The sequence below is a fragment of the Apodemus sylvaticus genome, chromosome 8 (assembly GCF_947179515.1).
Source record: "Apodemus sylvaticus chromosome 8, mApoSyl1.1, whole genome shotgun sequence".
NCBI lineage: Eukaryota > Metazoa > Chordata > Mammalia > Rodentia > Muridae > Apodemus > Apodemus sylvaticus.
The window spans coordinates 84,356,286-84,375,026 of NC_067479.1; the positions used below are offsets into that span (position 1 = coordinate 84,356,286).

Genomic DNA, 18,741 nt, shown 5'->3' on the forward strand with positions numbered 1-18,741 from the left:
CTTCTATTCCAGGGAAGAGGGATTTCATGGAAACAAATCAGAAGCAGCTACAGAGAAACAGAAATTAGGGTACCCTCCCATTGCACCATTTTACTGCATGAAAGAGGATGTTCTTGCTTATGTGTTTGACAACGTGTGGAGCAAGGTTGTGGGCTGTATGGAGCAGTTGACACGTAGTCACTGGGAGGGATTTGCTTCTGGTAAGGATCCTCCTGAAACCAATGTAAAAAATAACTATTTATGATTTACAAATTCTAGTTAGTCTTTTTGTGTATGTGTGGTGTTGGTCAAACCCAGGACCCTGTGTGTGCTAGGCAAACACTACTACCAAGTTACATCACAACCCTTTTTCTGTTTTATTTTGAGACAAGGTTTCACTGCGTGCATTAGGGGCAGGCAGGCCTTGAACTTATGATCCCCTGCTTCAGCCTCTTGAGTAGCTGGTATTTATGGGCCTGTGCTCTCAGGTCTGACTTTAAGATGTCAAGGTTATATGCTTTATTAGAACAGTACTTAGGTATGAGAGATAGCAAAAACCATTATTTTTTCCTGTCTGCACACATGTGCGCGCACACTTACACACACCACAACACTTCTGACACTAAATGTATTATAGGGGTATTCCCACACTTACTTAATAGAGTCTCACACACCATCTTAGTATCCTATGGCTCAGTTCTCATACTGCCTGGAAGATAGCTTTAGATTCAAAGGGTTCAGTCCCACAGCCTGTCTAACCCACCTCATACCTCATGACACTTTCAAGCCTCAGCCTATGATCTGTGCTTCTAGTCAAAAATGAGAACTCAAGGGATACCCTTCTTAGGTTTAATTAATTTACTAGAGTGGTGCCTAGAACTCAGAAACTTAAGCTTGCTGGTTTGTAAGGAATACCACAAAGAATATGGATGAACAGCCAAATAAGAGCTGCAGAGGACAGTATAGGGAGACCAAAGGGGTGTATCCATGCCCCCCTCCAAGCACCTTCAAGTCTTGAGTAGTCTGGAAGCTCCTTTGAACAAGGCCTTTATTTGGGTTTTTATAATCCTCATTATGTTAGCATGACTGATTAAATAATTGGCCATTGATCAATTCAGCCTTTACAGGTCAGGGTAATAGGGCTAAAAGCTCCAATCCTGACTGAATGGTTGGTTCCCCTGTCAGTTAACTCTCTCCCTTGCCCCTATCCTGAAACTCTTCAGACTCTCCCAACCACCCTCCATATTTTCAGAACACAGCAAGATACTATTGCTTTGAAGACTCTACGGGTTTTAGGAGCTATGTTCCAGAAACTTAAGACCAAAAAAGTTTTTTTCTATATACATTATATCAACTAAGTCTGATAAATGTTGGTGTTTCTCACAGAAACTAGCAAAGAACTTAGTATATATTTGAGGCTGGGTGGAGGAGTAATGAGGCCTCATCTGTGGTCATCAGAGTTTGTACTTTCTCCTCCAACATATCTGTGAGGAAACCATGTAAGTGGTGCATGCTTCTCAGACTGTCTCAGTGAAGAATAATTAACACACAAGATACTTTACATACATGAAGTGTAAAGTTTGGTAAGCTCTGTTCTATGTAGTATATACCTGTGAAGCCCTCACTACAGTCAGTACAGTGACCATCCATCACTGCCAGAAGTTCATGTCCTTTATAAGCCCCTACTTCTGGCATTATATGTTGTATCTGTTCCCAAAAGATGCTACTGCTGAGAGAAGCCAGACAGAGTGTATGGTGGATTGGATGACAATGGCCCCCATAAGCTCAGAGGGAGTGGTATTGTTTGACAGGATGAGGACCTGTGGCCTTGATGGAGTACATGTGTCTTTGTTAGAGGAAATGCATCACTGGGGGGTGGGCTTTGGGTTTCAAATGCTTAAAGTCAGGCCCAGTGTAACAGTCTCTTTCTGCTGCCTGCTAATCCAGATATAGAGCTCTCAGCTACTTCTTCAGCACTACGTTTGGCTGCACACTGCCATGTTTCCCATTATGGTGGTAATGAACCTCTGAACTGTAAGATAGCTCCAGTTAAGTATTTTCCTCTATTAGAGTTGCTGTGGTCATGGTGTCTCTTCACAGCAATAAAGGCCTAAGACAGAGTACATACTGCATAACTCCATTTCCACAGACATCTACAAAAGCTGACTGATTTGCAGTGACAGAAAGTAGATGAATCCTCTGTCAGCTTCTTCCATCTCAACATAAGGATTTGAAAGTTAACTACCTCGCTTTGTGCATCTGTAATTTCTTTTTTTGCTGGGTGTTATTTCATGAAGCCATATTTTATCAATTTACCTATTGATGGACATTTGAATTGCTTTCCACTTTAGCTGTGCAAACACTAATGTACAAGAATTTAGGGCTACATATTTCTGTTTCTCTGGGTAACTTACTAGTACTAGAATAACTGGGTTATATGGTTAGATATATAAATATTTTGTTACAAATTATGTTTCTCTTTACCATTCAAATTATTCCAGACCTCACAGTTTTAAATAATATTAAATACTATTACCTCACACATTTGTGAATTAGAAAGCCTAGAACAGGGGCTGAAGAGATGGCTCAGCAGGTAAGGGCACCAACTGCTCTCCTGAAGGTCCTGAGTTCAAATTCCAGCATCTACATGGTGGCTCACAACCATCCATAAGGAGATCTGATGGCCTCTTCTGGTGTCTGAAACAGCTACAGTGTACTTATATATAATAAATAAATCTTTAAAAAAAAAAAAAGAAAGAAAGCCTAGAACAACTTACTGAGTCCTTTGCTTAGGGTCTCACAAGACAGAGGTCAAGGTATTGGCCAATATTATGTTTTCATGTGAAGGCTAAGCTAGAAAAGGGTCCACTTCTATTTATGTGTACACAACCTTGTGATTGTGATTTTTATGGCAACTTTATTTTTCAAAGTCAGCCAGTCAAAAACAGAATTTAGTAATTCATTTATTTATAACACCAATTTCAAGGGGATTTCATGCCTTCTTCTAGACTCCAGAGATACTGCATGCGCATTGTGTCTCTAATTATCCTCCTCTTCCTTTTGTACTGCCAGTTTCCTAGTCTACTAAAACTGTTTAGGCATAAATTTAACTCTAGAACTAGAAGAGTTGTGTGCTGAAACAATCAAACAACTGCCATATGAAGTTGCAGAAGACCAAAACCTAAAGAAGCATGAGAAAGATACCCCACACCCGAGGGTCGGAGACAGCATACTGTTAAGGTGACAGGACTTCCAAGGAGATCTGTAGGTCTAGTGTGGTCCCTGCCAAAACTCCAACCGCCTGAGCTGGGAGTATGATCATACAGAACATGATAGAGTACAAAATCCACCACAAACAAGTTCAGCTGCGGGTTCTGGAGAAAGGGGCAAGCAGACCCTGACCATCGTCTGGAACTGCAGGGACACAGTTTCCTGCTAAGACACTGGGAAAAAACACAGCTTTTGATTTTAAAGTATGTCTTTGATTAAGACTAGCAAAGGGAGGGGGAAGACTAGCGGGGGACAGATATATCCGTGTAGTAAAAATAAATAACCCTGAACATGTGCTACCTAGATGAGTGAGTACAGATGACACCTTTCCTATGAAAGCAGCTGGAGCAAGTGGATTCCACAGAAAAAAAGTCAAGACCCTAACATTCCACAATTTACAAAGTTAACTCGAAAGTGGATTACAGGCCATGAGATGACTCAGTGGCTAAGGGCACTTGTCCCTCAGGCCTGACAACCTGAGTTCAGTTCTTGGAATCTATATAGAGAGAAACAAATCTAACACATTGTCCTTTGACTTCTACAAAAGTACATCCACACACATACCAATAAGTAAATGAATAAGGTAAACATTTAAAATTTTAAAAGTACTCTTAAAATTGATCAAAAACTAAATTTATGTGAAAATTATGAAACTCTCAGGAGAAAGCTTATAACAAATTTTGAATTTGATAGCTCTTAGATGGGACTGCAAGAGCAATAGTAACAGGGAAAAACATAAATTGAACTTCAGCATTAAAAACTTATACATCAAAAGACATTCTCAAGACTGTGAAAGACAAACCACACATAATATAGATTATAACATATATGTATAATTATAATAATATACCTGATAAAGAGCTGGTATCCACAGGAGAGAAAGAACTGCAATTTAATTTTAAAAAGGACTCAACCCAGTTTTTAAAACTGGGCAATTGCCTTCAACAGATATTTCCCCAATGGTCTAAACATGGTCAAAAGTCACATGAGAAGATGGTGTAGATCAGTCAATCATTAGAGGAATGCAGATAAAAACCACAGTGAAATGCTTCTTGCTCACTAGGGTGTGTGTGTGTGTGTGTGTGTGTAAAAGAGAACGTTTACTAAAATGTAGTGAATCTTGAGAACAAAATGGGGAAAGGTTTGCAAAACTTGGAGCCCTCTTGAATTGCTGGTACAAATTAAAGATAAACAGCCATTGTGGAAAGTTCCTAAAGTGTTAAATTACCATATAACCCAGAAATTCCTCTACAAAGTACATTACCAGGGAACTGAAAACACTGTTTACACAAGAACATGCACGTGTGTTCATAGAGGCATTGTCGGAAATAGACCTAAAGTGGAAACTCAGGTGTCCATCAGCTAATGGATAAACAAGATGTTGACATATGCATGTGTTATAGACTAAATTGTATGCCCTCCAAAAGTCCTCTGTTGAAGCTCTGCCCCTCAGTGTGCTTTTATGGTGTCTAGTGAGGTACTTAGGTTAAGTGAGGCCATGGTATAGCAGCACCCTAAACCAGTAGGCTGGTGTCCTTATAAGAAGATGAAGAGACACTAGAGATCTCTTTCTCTTTCCACACATGCACAGAGAAGAGGCCGAATGAGAACACAGCAAGCAGGTGGCCATCTACAAGCCAGAAAGAGAAGCCTTAAGAGAGCCCAGCCCTGATGGCATCTTGATCTTGGACCCCAGAACTGTGAGAAAATAAGTGTCTATTGTGTATGCCACACAGCCTGTTATTTTGTTAAAGCAGCCCTGACAGACAATACAACACACAGCAGAACATTATTCATCCATAAAAAGGAATTAAGTACCCAACCATTATTACAACATGGGTGAGCCTTGAAAATACACTAACTGAAATGAGACAGACACAGAAAGTCATATATATTATTAATGCATTGTTTAAAACATTCAGAGCAGACAAAAGTGAAAACACCAAGTTGCAGGGAATGGAAGCAGGGCCTTGGAATGATGGGAGTTTTCTAAATGACACAGTGGTGATGGCAGCACAGCACAGAGTGCTGGGAAAACTGCCATAGATTTTAAAGTTACCTGTGAGTCTTACCTCGTTACAGAACACTTGCTTTAAAACACACACACACACACACACACACACAACTTCTATTCTGGGGCTGGAGAGGAGGCTCAATGGTTAAGAGTATTTGCTGCTCTTGCAGAGTTCAGATTTTAGCACCCACATGGTAGGTGGTTCACATCATCTCTAACTCCATTCTAGAGGATCTTAGACCCTCTTCTGGCCTCCCTGTGTACCGCATGCATGTGGTAAACATTTACATATAGACAAACACTCAAACATACAAAATAAAAAATTAATAAAATATTTAAAAGACTAGTCTGAAAAGTGTTCTTTAATGTTATTTGTGCACAGATCTGCTAGTTATTCTTTTTGTATTTAAATGTTCTCTAGTCTATCAACAGTTTACCTCCTAGTACTTAAAGATCTATGGTCTTTTGCTTTGCATTACTTTAACAAGAAACCTGATGTCATCTTGTCCTTATATATCTCCCAAGACTTGGGACTGAGGGCATACATCACCACACCCAGCCTCTGGCCACTTGCAATATTTTCTCCTTATTGCTGGTTTCAAGAAGTTTGATGATGTACTTTGATGTAGTTTTCTTCCTGTTTCTTCTCAGTGGAAGTGGCTGGATTTCCTGTTTCTATAGATCCAGGAAGCTTTCATTGAAGTTTTCAGCTCTTATTTCTTTATGTTTTTCCTTTTTCTAATCATCTGCCATGACTTAGGTCACTCAGAAGTGGATCTGTCTGATTACAGAACCCTCAAATAACTTAGACTTTAAAAACCTTTTTTTTAGGCCATCCTCTCCGAGAAGCTCACGCGGCCCTGGGTGTGTGTACCACTGCGCTTTTGTTGTGTCTGTCTGCTGTAATAGCCTCTGTCTCTCCCCTCTCCCCCTAATGCCTATACTCAAATCTGTATTAATAAATTTATTATTTTTAATAAACCCCATCCTTGTTTCTAATTTCTTTTCCCCCTGTTTTCTTTGTGACACTGCACACTGTGCCTTCTTGTTCATCAGGCTTAGCTGTGCTTTAAGTGTGCTATTGACTTTACTCACTGTATTTCACCAATATGAGCCCAAAGTTGCCCTGCATGATTTTTATACTTCCATGCCTCCATCTCATGATTTGAAACAGTAGGTCTTATCACATGCCTGTATTGCCAGTACTCAAAGGCTGAAGTAGAAGGACGCTGAGTTCAAGACCAACCTGGGCTATGTAGTGAGACCCTGACAAAAGTGGGGATGTAGAGGAACTTGAAACCTATTACTGCCTATGGTCTTGCTTCTGATACCGTCTTCACTGTGAGTTGTATTTTCCAGTCTTTTGAGTTTTTGATCTTGGAAACCATCTTAGGCAATTGTAGACTATATTTCATTTGTTTGTATTTCCAGGATTTATTGTATTATTATCCATTGTCTACTGTATGAAAGCCAATGTCTTATGGCTTTATTAGCTGTTTTAAGCAAGTAAGTAAGTAAATTCTGTCACTGTTATATCTTGTCTAGAGGCAAAAGTTTAGCAAATTTTTTTTTGAGACAATGTAAATTGGACTCAAATTTACTAGGTAACCCTGGTACAAGTATTCTTAATTGGCCACAAGTACTCTTAATTGCTGAGCCATCTCTCCAGCCTCAAATGGAATACCTTCGAGGTAGGGATGAAGCTCAGTGATAGAGCACTTTCCTAGCATGTGCAAGGTTCTGGAGTTCAATACCAAATACTGCATACAAATAAAATAATTTTAAAGTAAATATTCCTGAATGAACAGCATCCAAATTGAGAATAGAATGCTGCCAACACTCCAGAAGTCCCTCTTGACTTCCAATACCACAGATTAATTCTGTTTTAGATTTATGTAAGAATAAGCCAGGTATGATGGTGTATGCATATGACCCCAGCATAGAGTCAAAGGAGGGGGATCAGGAGTTTCAGGCCAGCTTAACTACATAGAACCCAGCACTTCCCAAAGCTAAGAGTGGTGACACACTCCTTTAATCCCACCACTTGGGAGGCAGAAGATCAAAAGCAGCCTGGTCTACAGAGTGAGTTCCAGGATAGCCAGGGCTACACAGAGAAACCCGGCCCCCCACCCCCAAAAAATGAACAAACAAAAAGAAACCATTCCCCTAAACCAGGTATAGAAGTACACACCTTTACTTCTCAGTAGTTGGGAGGCAGAGATAGGAGGATCTCTGTGAATTCAAGGCAAACTAGGGATACAAAGAGAGACCTTGTCTCAAAAAAAAAAAAAAAAAAAAAAAAAAAAAAAAAAAAAAAAAGAAGAAGAAGAAGAAGAAAAGAGAAAAAAGAAACCTTCCCTCAGTTATTTGGGTAGTTTATGTTTTTTGTGAATGTGTATGTGTATGTATAGAATTGGTAGAATCGGTGGGTCATGTGGTAAACTATGCCAATATCAGTGGCATCTCCCCCTAGATTTTTCTAATGTGACTTTGTCAATGCACACTCTCTCAGCTATTGTGAATTCCACTTGTCCAACCTTTGCTGTGTTTGATGTTGTCTATGTGTATTCCCTTCCGAGACCCTAGAATTACCTGGTCAGGGCCAGCGAGAGGGCTCAGCAGGTAGAGATGTTTGTGTGCAAGCCTGATGACCTTTGTCCAATCCCCCAGTCTCATGAGGGGCTAAGAAAGAGCTGACTCTGTAACGCTGCTCCGACCTCTGCACATGTCTACACACGTGCCTGGGCACGTGACGCCCACAGCACATGTCTACACACGTGCCTGGGCACGTGACGCCCACAGCACATGCTCATGCTCGCTTCCTCACCCCCTCATAGACAAGCCCAGTGGAAAATGAACCAGTTGGTAGGCTTGTAGTGGCACACACCAAGACCTTAGCACTTTGGCGGAGGAAGGAGGATGAGGAATTGAAAATCAGGCCAGGCTACATAAAACCCCGTTTCTAAAAATCTAAATTCAGTGAGTTGACTTAAAGGCCCTGAAAGCGAGTGAACTTTTGTCACACAGCCAGACAAACCCCTTTCCAGGACAGTTATCCATTCTCATGGCTGCTCTGCGCTGCCCTCCAGACTGAAGGAAGCTGGGGACAGCCTGTAATGAACACTCGTGTACCTGGTGCAGAGATAACCCATGCATCCAGATCTCCCACATAGACCAAGTGGTTCTTTGCATGAGAGCAAACTGGCACTGGAACAAACCAGTAGAGTAACTTCTCCTGGCATATAAGGAAGAAAGCTTCTAGTTTGCTTTTGTTGCTGTGATAAACACCATGACCAAAGGCAACCTGGGGAAGAAAGGGTGGAATTTGTCCTGATCTTAGTCGATCACCAGGGAAAACAAGGTAGGAACTGAAGCAAAGGCCATGGTGGAATGTTTGCTGCCTTGTTCACCATAGCTTGTTCAACCTTTCTTTCCTTTTTTTTTTTTTTTTTTTTTTTTTTCCGAGACAGGGTTTCTCTGTGTAGCCCCGGCTGTCCTGGAACTCACTCTGTAGACCAGGCTGGCCTCGAACTCAGAAATCCGCCTGCCTCTGCCTCCCAGAGTGCTGGGATTACAGGTGTGCGCCACTACCGCCTGGCTTTAAGATTATTTTTATTTTATTTTTATGTGTACAAGTATTTGCCTGCATGCATGTCTGCACCATTTGCATGCAGTACCTGTAGAGGCCAGGAAAATGGAGTTAGAGACAATTGTGAGCCATCTAGCAGTCTGAACCTACTTTCTTATACACTCCAGAATGACTTGTCCAGGGATAGCACCACCCACTATGGGCTAGGCCCACCCACATCAATCATTAATAAAAAAAAAAAAAAAAAAAAAAAGAAAGGAAGGAAGAAATGCTGCAGAGACATGTCCATAAACCAGTCATGTGGAAGCAGTCCCTTAGTTGAGTTCCCTCTTTCCAGATGACTCTAAATTGTGTTGACAAAAAAAAAAACTAGCCTGAAGTTTAGCTTGTTAGGCTTTACGTTTTTCTGTAAGCCAAAAGTATATAAAACTGAGTAATACAATCAGTATTTTTTATGTGCATTAGTTTTTTGCCTGCATGTATGTCTGTGTGAGGGTGTCAGATCCCCGGGAACTGGAGTTACAGACAGGTGTGAGCTGCCATGTGGGTGCTAGGAATTGAACCCAGGTCCTCTGGAAGAGCAGCCAGTGCTCTTAACCACTGAGCCATCTCTCCAGCCCATAACCAGTGTTCTTATCTCCCACAAATGCAGATGTATACAAAGGGCCTCAGTTTCTCTCTGGAGCGCCAGCATTTGCCTGTACATAGAACTTAATACTCTGCCATGCTCACCCAATGCGCATGCTAGAACTGCACAGAACTAACTAGAGCTCTCAGAGGCCTCGCAGCTTGTGTTTGTTACTGTTCTCAATCAAGTTGCTAAAGCGGGAAGGAAATACTTAGCTTTAAATTATTGCCATAATTTGGACCCTAATTTGCTAATGGGGAAACAAGCTTCACTGCTAATTGTTTATGAAAGGACGTACCATCTCTGGCTTAGATAGTGAGCCAATGATGATAATGGAAATGATTTAGTGGTAGTGAAGACTACAAGAGTTATATTGATTTCACTCAGAAACATGATTTGTCCTCAAGTTCACTTTTAATTATACTTAATGTTGAAAAGTTCAAAAACCCCAGTTTATGGTGGTGCGGCTCTGAGGGTAAAGGAGCTTGCTGCCAAGCCTGACGACCTGAGTGATTCCCCAGGACCCACTTGGGGAAAGGAGCAAGCAGGCTGTCAAGTTGTCCTCTGATAGGACCTCCATAGGAGCACCATGGCACATGCACACATACACACAAACAAATGTAATGCAGAAACAATTCTTGTTTTGGTTTTTCAAGACAGGGTTCTCTGTGTAGCCCTGGCTTTCCTGGAATTCAGTCTGTAGACCAGACTGGCCTTGAACTCACAGAGATCTGCCTGTCTCTGCCTCCCAAGTGCTGGGACTTGCACTACTACCACCCCAGCTGAACCAAAAAAATTTTGAATACCAGTTTGTTTTTAAAAATAATCCAATGTAATTTGGCAGCTATGACATTAATGCTGTGAACATCCTTACACATTTCTTTACATATGTAAAGTACACTTACCAAGATGGTGGGTTTGTCACTGTTGAGTAGACAACAGTTATCTAAAGTGATGGTGAGTCTGTAGTCCCACTGCTCGGACACAAGTTCCTATGCTCAGTCGTCAGTCTTGTTCTCCAAGCTTTAGTTGTTTTGTTTGTGTATAAAGAGATTTCTGTGTATGTTTTAAAACTAAGATATAATTTGCATACAGAAAAATCCTTTTACTTAAGATTGTCCCTTTTTTAAATTTACTTTTATTTGTGTATGTGTTTGTGTGTACACATGAATGATTGTGCATACACACGTGTGTGCTGGTGCTGGAGAGCCCAGGAGGTTATTGCAACCCCTAGAGCTGTGGTTTCAGGTGGTTGTAGCTGCCTAACGCGTGTGCTGGGAACCACACTCTGGGTCCTCTTAGAGAGCAGCAGGCAGTGCACTCTGGAGCTATATCTGCAGCCCCACATTTCCCTTCTAGTTTTCTGTGTCTTTAACCCTCTGATCACACTTTAGAGGGTTTTGTAGATTTATTGTGTTCTTTTAAGAAATTGCTTTTTAGCCAGGCGGTGGTGGCGCACGCCTGTAATCCCAGCACTCTGGGAGGCAGAGGCAGGTGGATTTGTGAGTTTGAGGCCAGCCTGGTCTACAGAGTGAGTTCCAGCACAGCCAGGGCTACACAGAGAAACCCTGTCTCGAAAAAACCAAATCCAAAACAAGACAAAACAAACAAACAAACAAATAAACAAAAAAAACAAAAAAAAAGAAAAAGAAAGAAATTGCTTTTTATAGTTTGCACTTACTCATTTATTCAGGGTGTTTTTTGTTTTGTTTGGGGTTTTTGGTTTGTTTGTTTACGAGACGATTTTTGATGTACATCTGGGGTCTGTCCTGATGTTGGACGTCTTTCCAGAGCTGATAGTGCAGTTGCACTTCTTTTTTTCAGAGCACTTGCTATCCTTATAGAAAACATGATTTTTAATGCTCTCTGGTCTCATTGGCATTGTCTATGGGACCTGAGGTCAGGATTAAGGAATGATCTCAAGGTTCTCGAGTTATCAGCATTTTAAGAGTCCCATGGTATTGCCTCTTATAGTCACCACATTGGGCAGCACTGATGTAAAACATTGCAAAGGTTGTCATAGATCTCTGTTTACCCTTCTGCTTGGTATCATCAGCCATTGTCAGCATGGAAACCACTTTAAACCGCACTCTGAGCTTGAGGGATATAACTATACAGGTATATGCAACTGAGCTGCAGGTGTAAGTGAAGCCTTTCTTGAGACTACTAGCTGTCAGGGAGATTTTTCTCTCAGTACTTTACATCAGAAGAAACCTATGGATAATAGATCCTGTTCCTTTGCTCAGATGATGAGAGTAACGTTGAAATTACCAGACTGGATTCGGGAAGTCCCTATGTGCTGAATGAACAGCATCCTTTGGTCTTACCTCGAGTGCCGCAGTCTAAAGTGCTGTCAATCACCTCAAATCCGGTAAGCCCCAGAGCGGATTGTGAGAATCCAGCACTGTTCTTGCAGAGGAAACTTGCTTGGGTGTTTGCCTTGGTTGCATTATTTTTAGCAAGAAATTTCATAACAACATACTTATTTTGAGAGAAGGTTTCACTGTGTAGCCCAGCCTTGAACTCACAATCCCCCTGCCTCAGTTTCTCAAGTGCTGGGATTAGAAGTGATTACTGCTAGTTCTTGAAAGAGGAAGGAAAAAAAATTTAAGACAAAAGAGATGGTTAAAGGCCACATTTGAACAACTATGATTAACCCCTATAAAGCCTGTGGAATTTAGGTTATTACTAGAACATGGGAGGCATGCACCTGTACTTTGGCTGTGCAGGTGGCTGGCACAGGAAGTACTTGAGCCCATCACTTCAAAGCCAGCCTGTGTGACACAGAGAGACACTGTCATAAAAATTTAAAAATAAAAAGGCAAAAAAGCCCAACCAACCAACCGACCAAAAAGAAAAAAGAAAGAAAAAGAAATAAAGAAAACTCAGGAAAAACAGTGAATGGAACCAGCGCTCCAGGCTAGTTAAAGCTAAGTCTGCAGAGTTCAGGACATGTACTAATAAAAAAGATCATTACTTTGCACTTATTTTTTTCTGTTGTTCCAAATTTTGCTTGTGATTTTACTATTCAGATTTTCTTTTCACTTGTAATAATAATGTTCCTCTCTCCCCGAGAATGGCCACCGAGTGCTTCCATCTGTACTGATGAGCTATCACTTAGAAATCTAGAACAACAACAAAGAACCATGGTCTCTTGACAGTGCTCTTGGGGGCTATGGCCAACTGTTCTAAAAGTTAAGGCACAAGGTGGGGGGAATGGATACCTAAGTGGAAACACTAACTTTGCAAACAGCAAATCGAGCAGGTGTCTTCACCAACCAATGTCTGCTTTTGACATAGATGAGTTTCTGTCAAGCAAGTGGGCATCAGGCAAACGTGAATGGCCTCTTGATTCATGGACTGCCTCTACAGCCGAGGAACCTCTCCCTGATGGATAAGCTGCTGTAAGACGCCCGCCCACGTTGGAGTACACTCTAGAGCTTAAGTAGATGCTGAGGAAAGGGGAAGCAGCAGCAGTCACCTCTGCGCCCAGTACCAGACACGTCCAGGGAGGAAAACATTTAAGGGGCAAGGTCTCTGTGCCTAGGAGCTGGTAACTGGGAAGGATACCCTAGACCTGGCCACACACAGCCTGGTGTGGCTGAGAGTCAGGTGAGAGCTGCCCAGATGGAGTGCTGTGTAGTCCCATAAGAAAAGACTATGATGAGTCTGTCTAGGGATTTAGATGGTCACCGCTGTTCTAGGTAGGAAGAATGACATGTGAAGAGCGTTGGAGATGGGAATTATTAAATACTTAGGAAGAAGCAGACCATTTTGGTTTAGAAGTGTAAGATGTTAGAACTTCACTGTTTTCTGGCAGAGGGCTTGCTTAGTGAAGACACACTACCAAGCCTGACAACCCGAGTCTGGTTCTGGGGACCATGATGGAAGGAAGAACTGGCTTTCCAAGGTGTCCTCTGACCCCACACACACTCACATGTGCATGCCCACACACACTGACATGTGCATGCCCACACACTCACATGTGCATGCCCACACACTCACATGTGCATGCCCACACACTGACATGTGCATGCCCACACACTCACATGTGCATGCCCACACACTCACATGTGCATGCCCACACACTGACATGTGCATGCCCACACACACTGACATGTGCATGCCCACACACTCACATGTGCATGCCCACACACTCACATGTGCATGCCCACACACACTGACATGTGCATGCCCACACACTCACATGTGCATGCCCACACACTCACATGTGCATGCCCACACACTCACATGTGCATGCCCACACACACTGACATGTGCATGCCCACACACAGTGACATGTGCATGCCCACACACACTCACATGTGCATGCCCACACACACTCACATGTGCATGCCCACACACAGTGACATGTGCATGCCCACACACACTCACATGTGCATGCCCACACACACTCACATGTGCATGCCCACACACAGTGACATGTGCATGCCCACACACACTCACATATGCATGCCCACACACACTGACATGTGCATGCCCACACACACTGACATGTGCATGCCCATATACTCACATGTGCATGCCCACACACTCACATGTGCATGCCCACACACAGTGACATGTGCATGCCCACACACACTGACATGTGCATGCCCACACACACTGACATGTACATGCCCACACACAGTGACATGTGCGTGCCTACACACACTGACATGTGCATGCCCACACACACTGACATGTACATGCCCACACACACTCACATGTACATGCCCACACATACTGACATGTGCATGCCCACACACTCACATGTGCATGCCCACACACACTGACATGTGCATGCCCACACATACTGACATGTGCATGCCCACACACACTGACATGTGCATGCCCACACACACTGACATGTGCATGCCCACACACACTGACATGTGCATGCCCACACACAGTGACATGTGCATGCCCACACACACTCACATGTGCATGCCCACACACACTCACATGTGCATGCCCACACACACTGACATGTGCATGCCCACACACAGTGACATGTGCATGCCCACACACACTCACATATGCATGCCCACACACACTGACATGTGCATGCCCACACACACTGACATGTGCATGCCCATATACTCACATGTGCATGCCCACACACTCACATGTGCATGCCCACACACAGTGACATGTGCATGCCCACACACACTGACATGTGCATGCCCACACACAGTGACATGTGCGTGCCTACACACACTGACATGTGCATGCCCACACACACTGACATGTACATGCCCACACACACTCACATGTACATGCCCACACATACTGACATGTGCATGCTCACACACTCACATGTGCATGCCCACACACACTGACATGTGCATGCCCACACATACTGACATGTGCATGCCCACACACTCACATGTGCATGCCCACACACAGTGACATGTGCATGCCCACACACACTGACATGTGCATGCCCACACACAGACTGTTCTCTATGTAGCCCTGGCTGTCCTGGAACTCTCTATATAGACTAGGCTGGCTTCAGCTCACATCTACCTGCTTCTGCCTCCTGAGGTCTAGGATTAAAGGCATGCACCAACACATCTGGCCCATAAAAACGTAATTTTTTAGAACTTCAGTACTTCCAATCAAAGATCATTGACAATATTGTAGGATTTATATAGGCCATGGTAAAATTAGTGGGAAAGAATTTATGAAATTAATAAATGTGATCAGATTGTGGATGGCTGTGAATGTCACATTGTGTCATACATGACCACTGTAATTTGGCATCATAATTTATGTATGTTGTGTTCACTAGGTTGCCTCTGGGTTGGGTTTATTATTGCAGAAAGGCACTATCTGTATTTTGCATAGGTCATTTTTGAAGACATATAGTCATATTTCTCAAGACACTACCTAGAAGCAAAAAGATGCCAAAACAGGTGTGTGTTTTAGAGAAACTGCCATAAGTACTGGCACCATCCAACAGTCTTAAACAAAGCTAGCTTCATCTGGGGACCATATATTAGGGGGCTGAGGCATACTCCACAGTCAGAAGGAACTGAGAGTAAGGAATCCACACCAGAACTCAGACACGAGCTGTGGGGTCTGCAGTCCGCACTAGTGTAGGCCGAGGAATGAGTGAGCAGGACTGCAGTGGAGCTCAGCCAGACACTTTCTTTCAAGTATTTGATCCCCACCATTCAAAGGAAGACAAATGATGGAGAATAGGAGGTAATGTAGCAACAGGAATCAAAGTAAAAAACAGGGATTCCGAGCTCGGGACATTTGCTTTATGGGAAATGAGTTTCTTTCGGGTTCTGTTTTGAGTAATGGGCCACCTAGGGAGAATGTGGAAGAGACCAGATTCAACAACTGACTTAAAGGTCACCTAGTAAGAGATGGCAGTTGAACCCACAGACAGACAGGAGAGGAGGAGACAGAATGGGACATTGATGGGGAGCAGCTAAAGCCCATGCACACCTCTTTAATCAAAGCATAGAGAGCGTGGACTGCATACAAGGCCTGACTTGTACCCAGTGCCTTGTGGTTGGAGGATTTAGAAAGGAGAATGCCCAAATACCAGGCCTGGGACTTGGAGAGCTCTCTGGTCTTCCTACAGGACCCACTGCTCCTGTTGGGCAGCATGTGGCTGGGGCCTTGTGCTTGTTCCCAGCTTCAAGGCTCCAGACTGAACTGTCATTAGCTTCCAATTAGCCAGCACTTTAGAGGTTTATTCGTATGTATGAATGGTTTGTTTCCACATATGTACATGTACCACATATGTGCAGTGTCCAGAGAGCTCAGAGGAGGGTTTTGGATCCCCCGCAACTTAACTATTTCAATATCAAAATGAGAGCCACACCGAGTATCTAACCCTGAAGACATTTTGTCAGCTCAAAAAGGTGCTTCAAATCTTGTAGGGCCCTGAGTGGGAAGCACTGAGTGCCTGTCAGCCTTGCTGTTCCTATATCTGAACAAGGACTGTGTGGATCGTGGGTGCTTTCCCAAGTCTCCATTAGAGCTGAAACAGGCCATTGTCAAGTACACATTTGAAAGGCCAAGCAGGAGGATCTTAAAGTACAGCCTGGCCTAGGCTATTTAACAAGCCCCCCATCTTAAAAACAGCCTCTCCTGTCTGAATCTTAGATAACCTTCTGGAAGCCAGTTGCCCTTTTCTTCCCTGAATGTCTCAGGTTCAAGCTCTTTACCCTGAGCCCTGTCCTCTTTTATGTAGTGATTTTCATTGTGGGTTTCTGATTTGGCCACTAGAGATCTTGATGACAAGCTACTTATGAGGCCTGGGTCCAGTTCCGTCCTTTCAAACCGAAACTGGCCAAACCGAGCCATGGACCTTAGTACGGCATCTTTGTCATATACAACGCAGTCTGCCAGGAGGCGCAATCCCCCACCACGTACCCTTCATCCGATCAGCACAAGCCACTCACGCGCTGGAACTCCATGGCCTGCAGAAGAAATCCTCAGAGGACCCCGGGTGTAGGTTTCAAACGCAAACTCTCTGAAACTGGTAAAGTTAGTAACAATAATTGTGAGACGCATCATAGAACAGGCTTCAGTAGAAGACTGAGGCTATGCCCAGAACTAATGACTACGTAGTCACACAGTGCATTGTCTGTAGGTTTAATCCAACTCAAAGTTTTATTTAAGTTTTAGTGAAATACAAAGCTGGATGAGATCATTCTATTGATTCAGCTGAAGAGTTATATTTGTGAAATTTAAGAGAGAAAAGAAAAAAACCCTCTTTGCTACCCCTATTCTGAAAATCTAGGTGGCTTCCCGCCTCCTGAGCACACTGAATTGAGGGTTTGGTTTACCGAGTTTCTCATCACTTTGTGTTGTTACAACTTTGATTTCACATATCGGCCTTGCTGCTGGGATCTTCAGTCCTGTGACAGCAGACACACTCTCTTCTCCCTCACCAATGACCTTGGGTCGGAACAATCTGCTGCCACCTATTGGAACAGCTGAAGTAGAACACCTGAGCGCCTTGGGGCCACAGCGGCCAACTGTAAGCCTTTCACACCACCTTCCTGGGCTTACTCTGAGCTCCCACCAGCAGTAGTAGTTCTGTAGGATTAACCTTGAATCACACTCTTCCCTGACAAAAAGCACTGGGTTCTAGGCCATAACAGTGAAGTGGGAGCTGCGTAGGAATGGGTGCCTCAGCTGCTGACACGGGGCAGGGTTAATGTGGGACAGGTGTGGCTCACAGGACACAGCTGTTTCTGTGACTTTGGTCTCCTCTGCAGAAATCCCACGGTGACTCCAGCCGAGCCCGAAGTGCAGTGGTGGACGAGCCTAATCAGCAGCCCCAAGAGAGGCTCCTTTTGCCTGTCTTCTCTAGACCCAACACAACTCAGTCATTTTTGGTAAAGTGCTTCCTATTTATCTGTTTTGGAAGGGTTAACACAGTGTCTCAGATAGCCCATGCTGGCCTTGAACTCCTAATCCTTCTGCCTCAAGCTCCTATTTGTCTTTGATAGTTGGAGAAAGAAGTGAGGCGGGGTAATTATGTTTGGCAAATTTAGGATTTATCTAGTGGCTTGATTAACTCTTAAGAAAAATAGTTGGATGTTCTAATGATAAAATACCATTCTAGGTGTATCTTCTTAAAAATCCTAAGTGGTGCCCTGCCTTATTCTTTTGGTGGTAAAATGCCCTACTTATAAAATAAAAATCTCAACAACATACTGTGAACATAAGCACACAGCAAGATCCGCTGCACATCTGCTCACCTGGCGGCTGTCTTCCCCTCACCGTAAAGTGGGGTCACCCGGAGGACCTGGAGTGTGAGCTGAGTTGACCCTCTTCCTGATGGCTGTGTTAAATGCTGACACTTGCGTCCTCAGCTACTGTCCACTTATTAGCCCTTTTAAAGAAGTACTTGAAAGACTCCTGAGGACAGGGCCATGAGACCTAGCACACCTGTAGGTCAGTCCACGGTTCCTACCTCATCTGCTTAGTGGCTCAAGGGCTTGCCAAGCATAGAGAAAGGACTGGGCTCACACTGAGCTTAACCAGGGACTCTGTGGCCTGCACCAGTTTTAAGAATGGTGACACTTGTAGCTCATGTACCCAACTTGACCTTGAACCATCTATTAATAGTGGTGGGAGTTTGTATTTGTATATTTCCCAGGGCTCCCATAACAAATGACCACAGCGTGGGCAGTCAAAACAACAGCCATGTCTCACTCTTACAGTTACAGAAACTGGGGGCTCTCTGCGAGCTTTAGAGGACCCTTCCTCCCTCTCTAAAGCTCCCGT

The 18,741-nt window shown here is 43.4% G+C and overlaps 1 protein-coding gene across 14 annotated transcripts in view; it reads left to right on the plus strand.

Moving 5' to 3' along the window:
- The window catches only part of Fam149b1 (family with sequence similarity 149 member B1), a 38,105-nt gene that overhangs the window by 13,284 nt on the left and 6,080 nt on the right, over window positions 1-18,741 (plus strand). For 5 of the 14 annotated variants that reach the window (XM_052189806.1, XM_052189802.1, XM_052189808.1 and 2 more), the window contains 6 exons: window positions 13-200; window positions 11,727-11,851; window positions 12,781-12,884; window positions 16,729-16,953; window positions 17,362-17,485; window positions 17,727-17,846. In XM_052189806.1, coding sequence (XP_052045766.1) covers window positions 13-200; window positions 11,727-11,851; window positions 12,781-12,884; window positions 16,729-16,953; window positions 17,362-17,485; window positions 17,727-17,846 — 886 coding nt within the window. Of the gene's footprint in view, window positions 1-12; window positions 201-4,840; window positions 5,610-6,094; window positions 6,271-11,726; window positions 11,852-12,780; window positions 12,885-16,728; window positions 16,954-17,361; window positions 17,486-17,726; window positions 17,847-18,741 lie in introns of those variants that run through there. The other 9 variants (XM_052189807.1, XM_052189811.1, XM_052189816.1 and 6 more) reach the window with 6 other exon arrangements.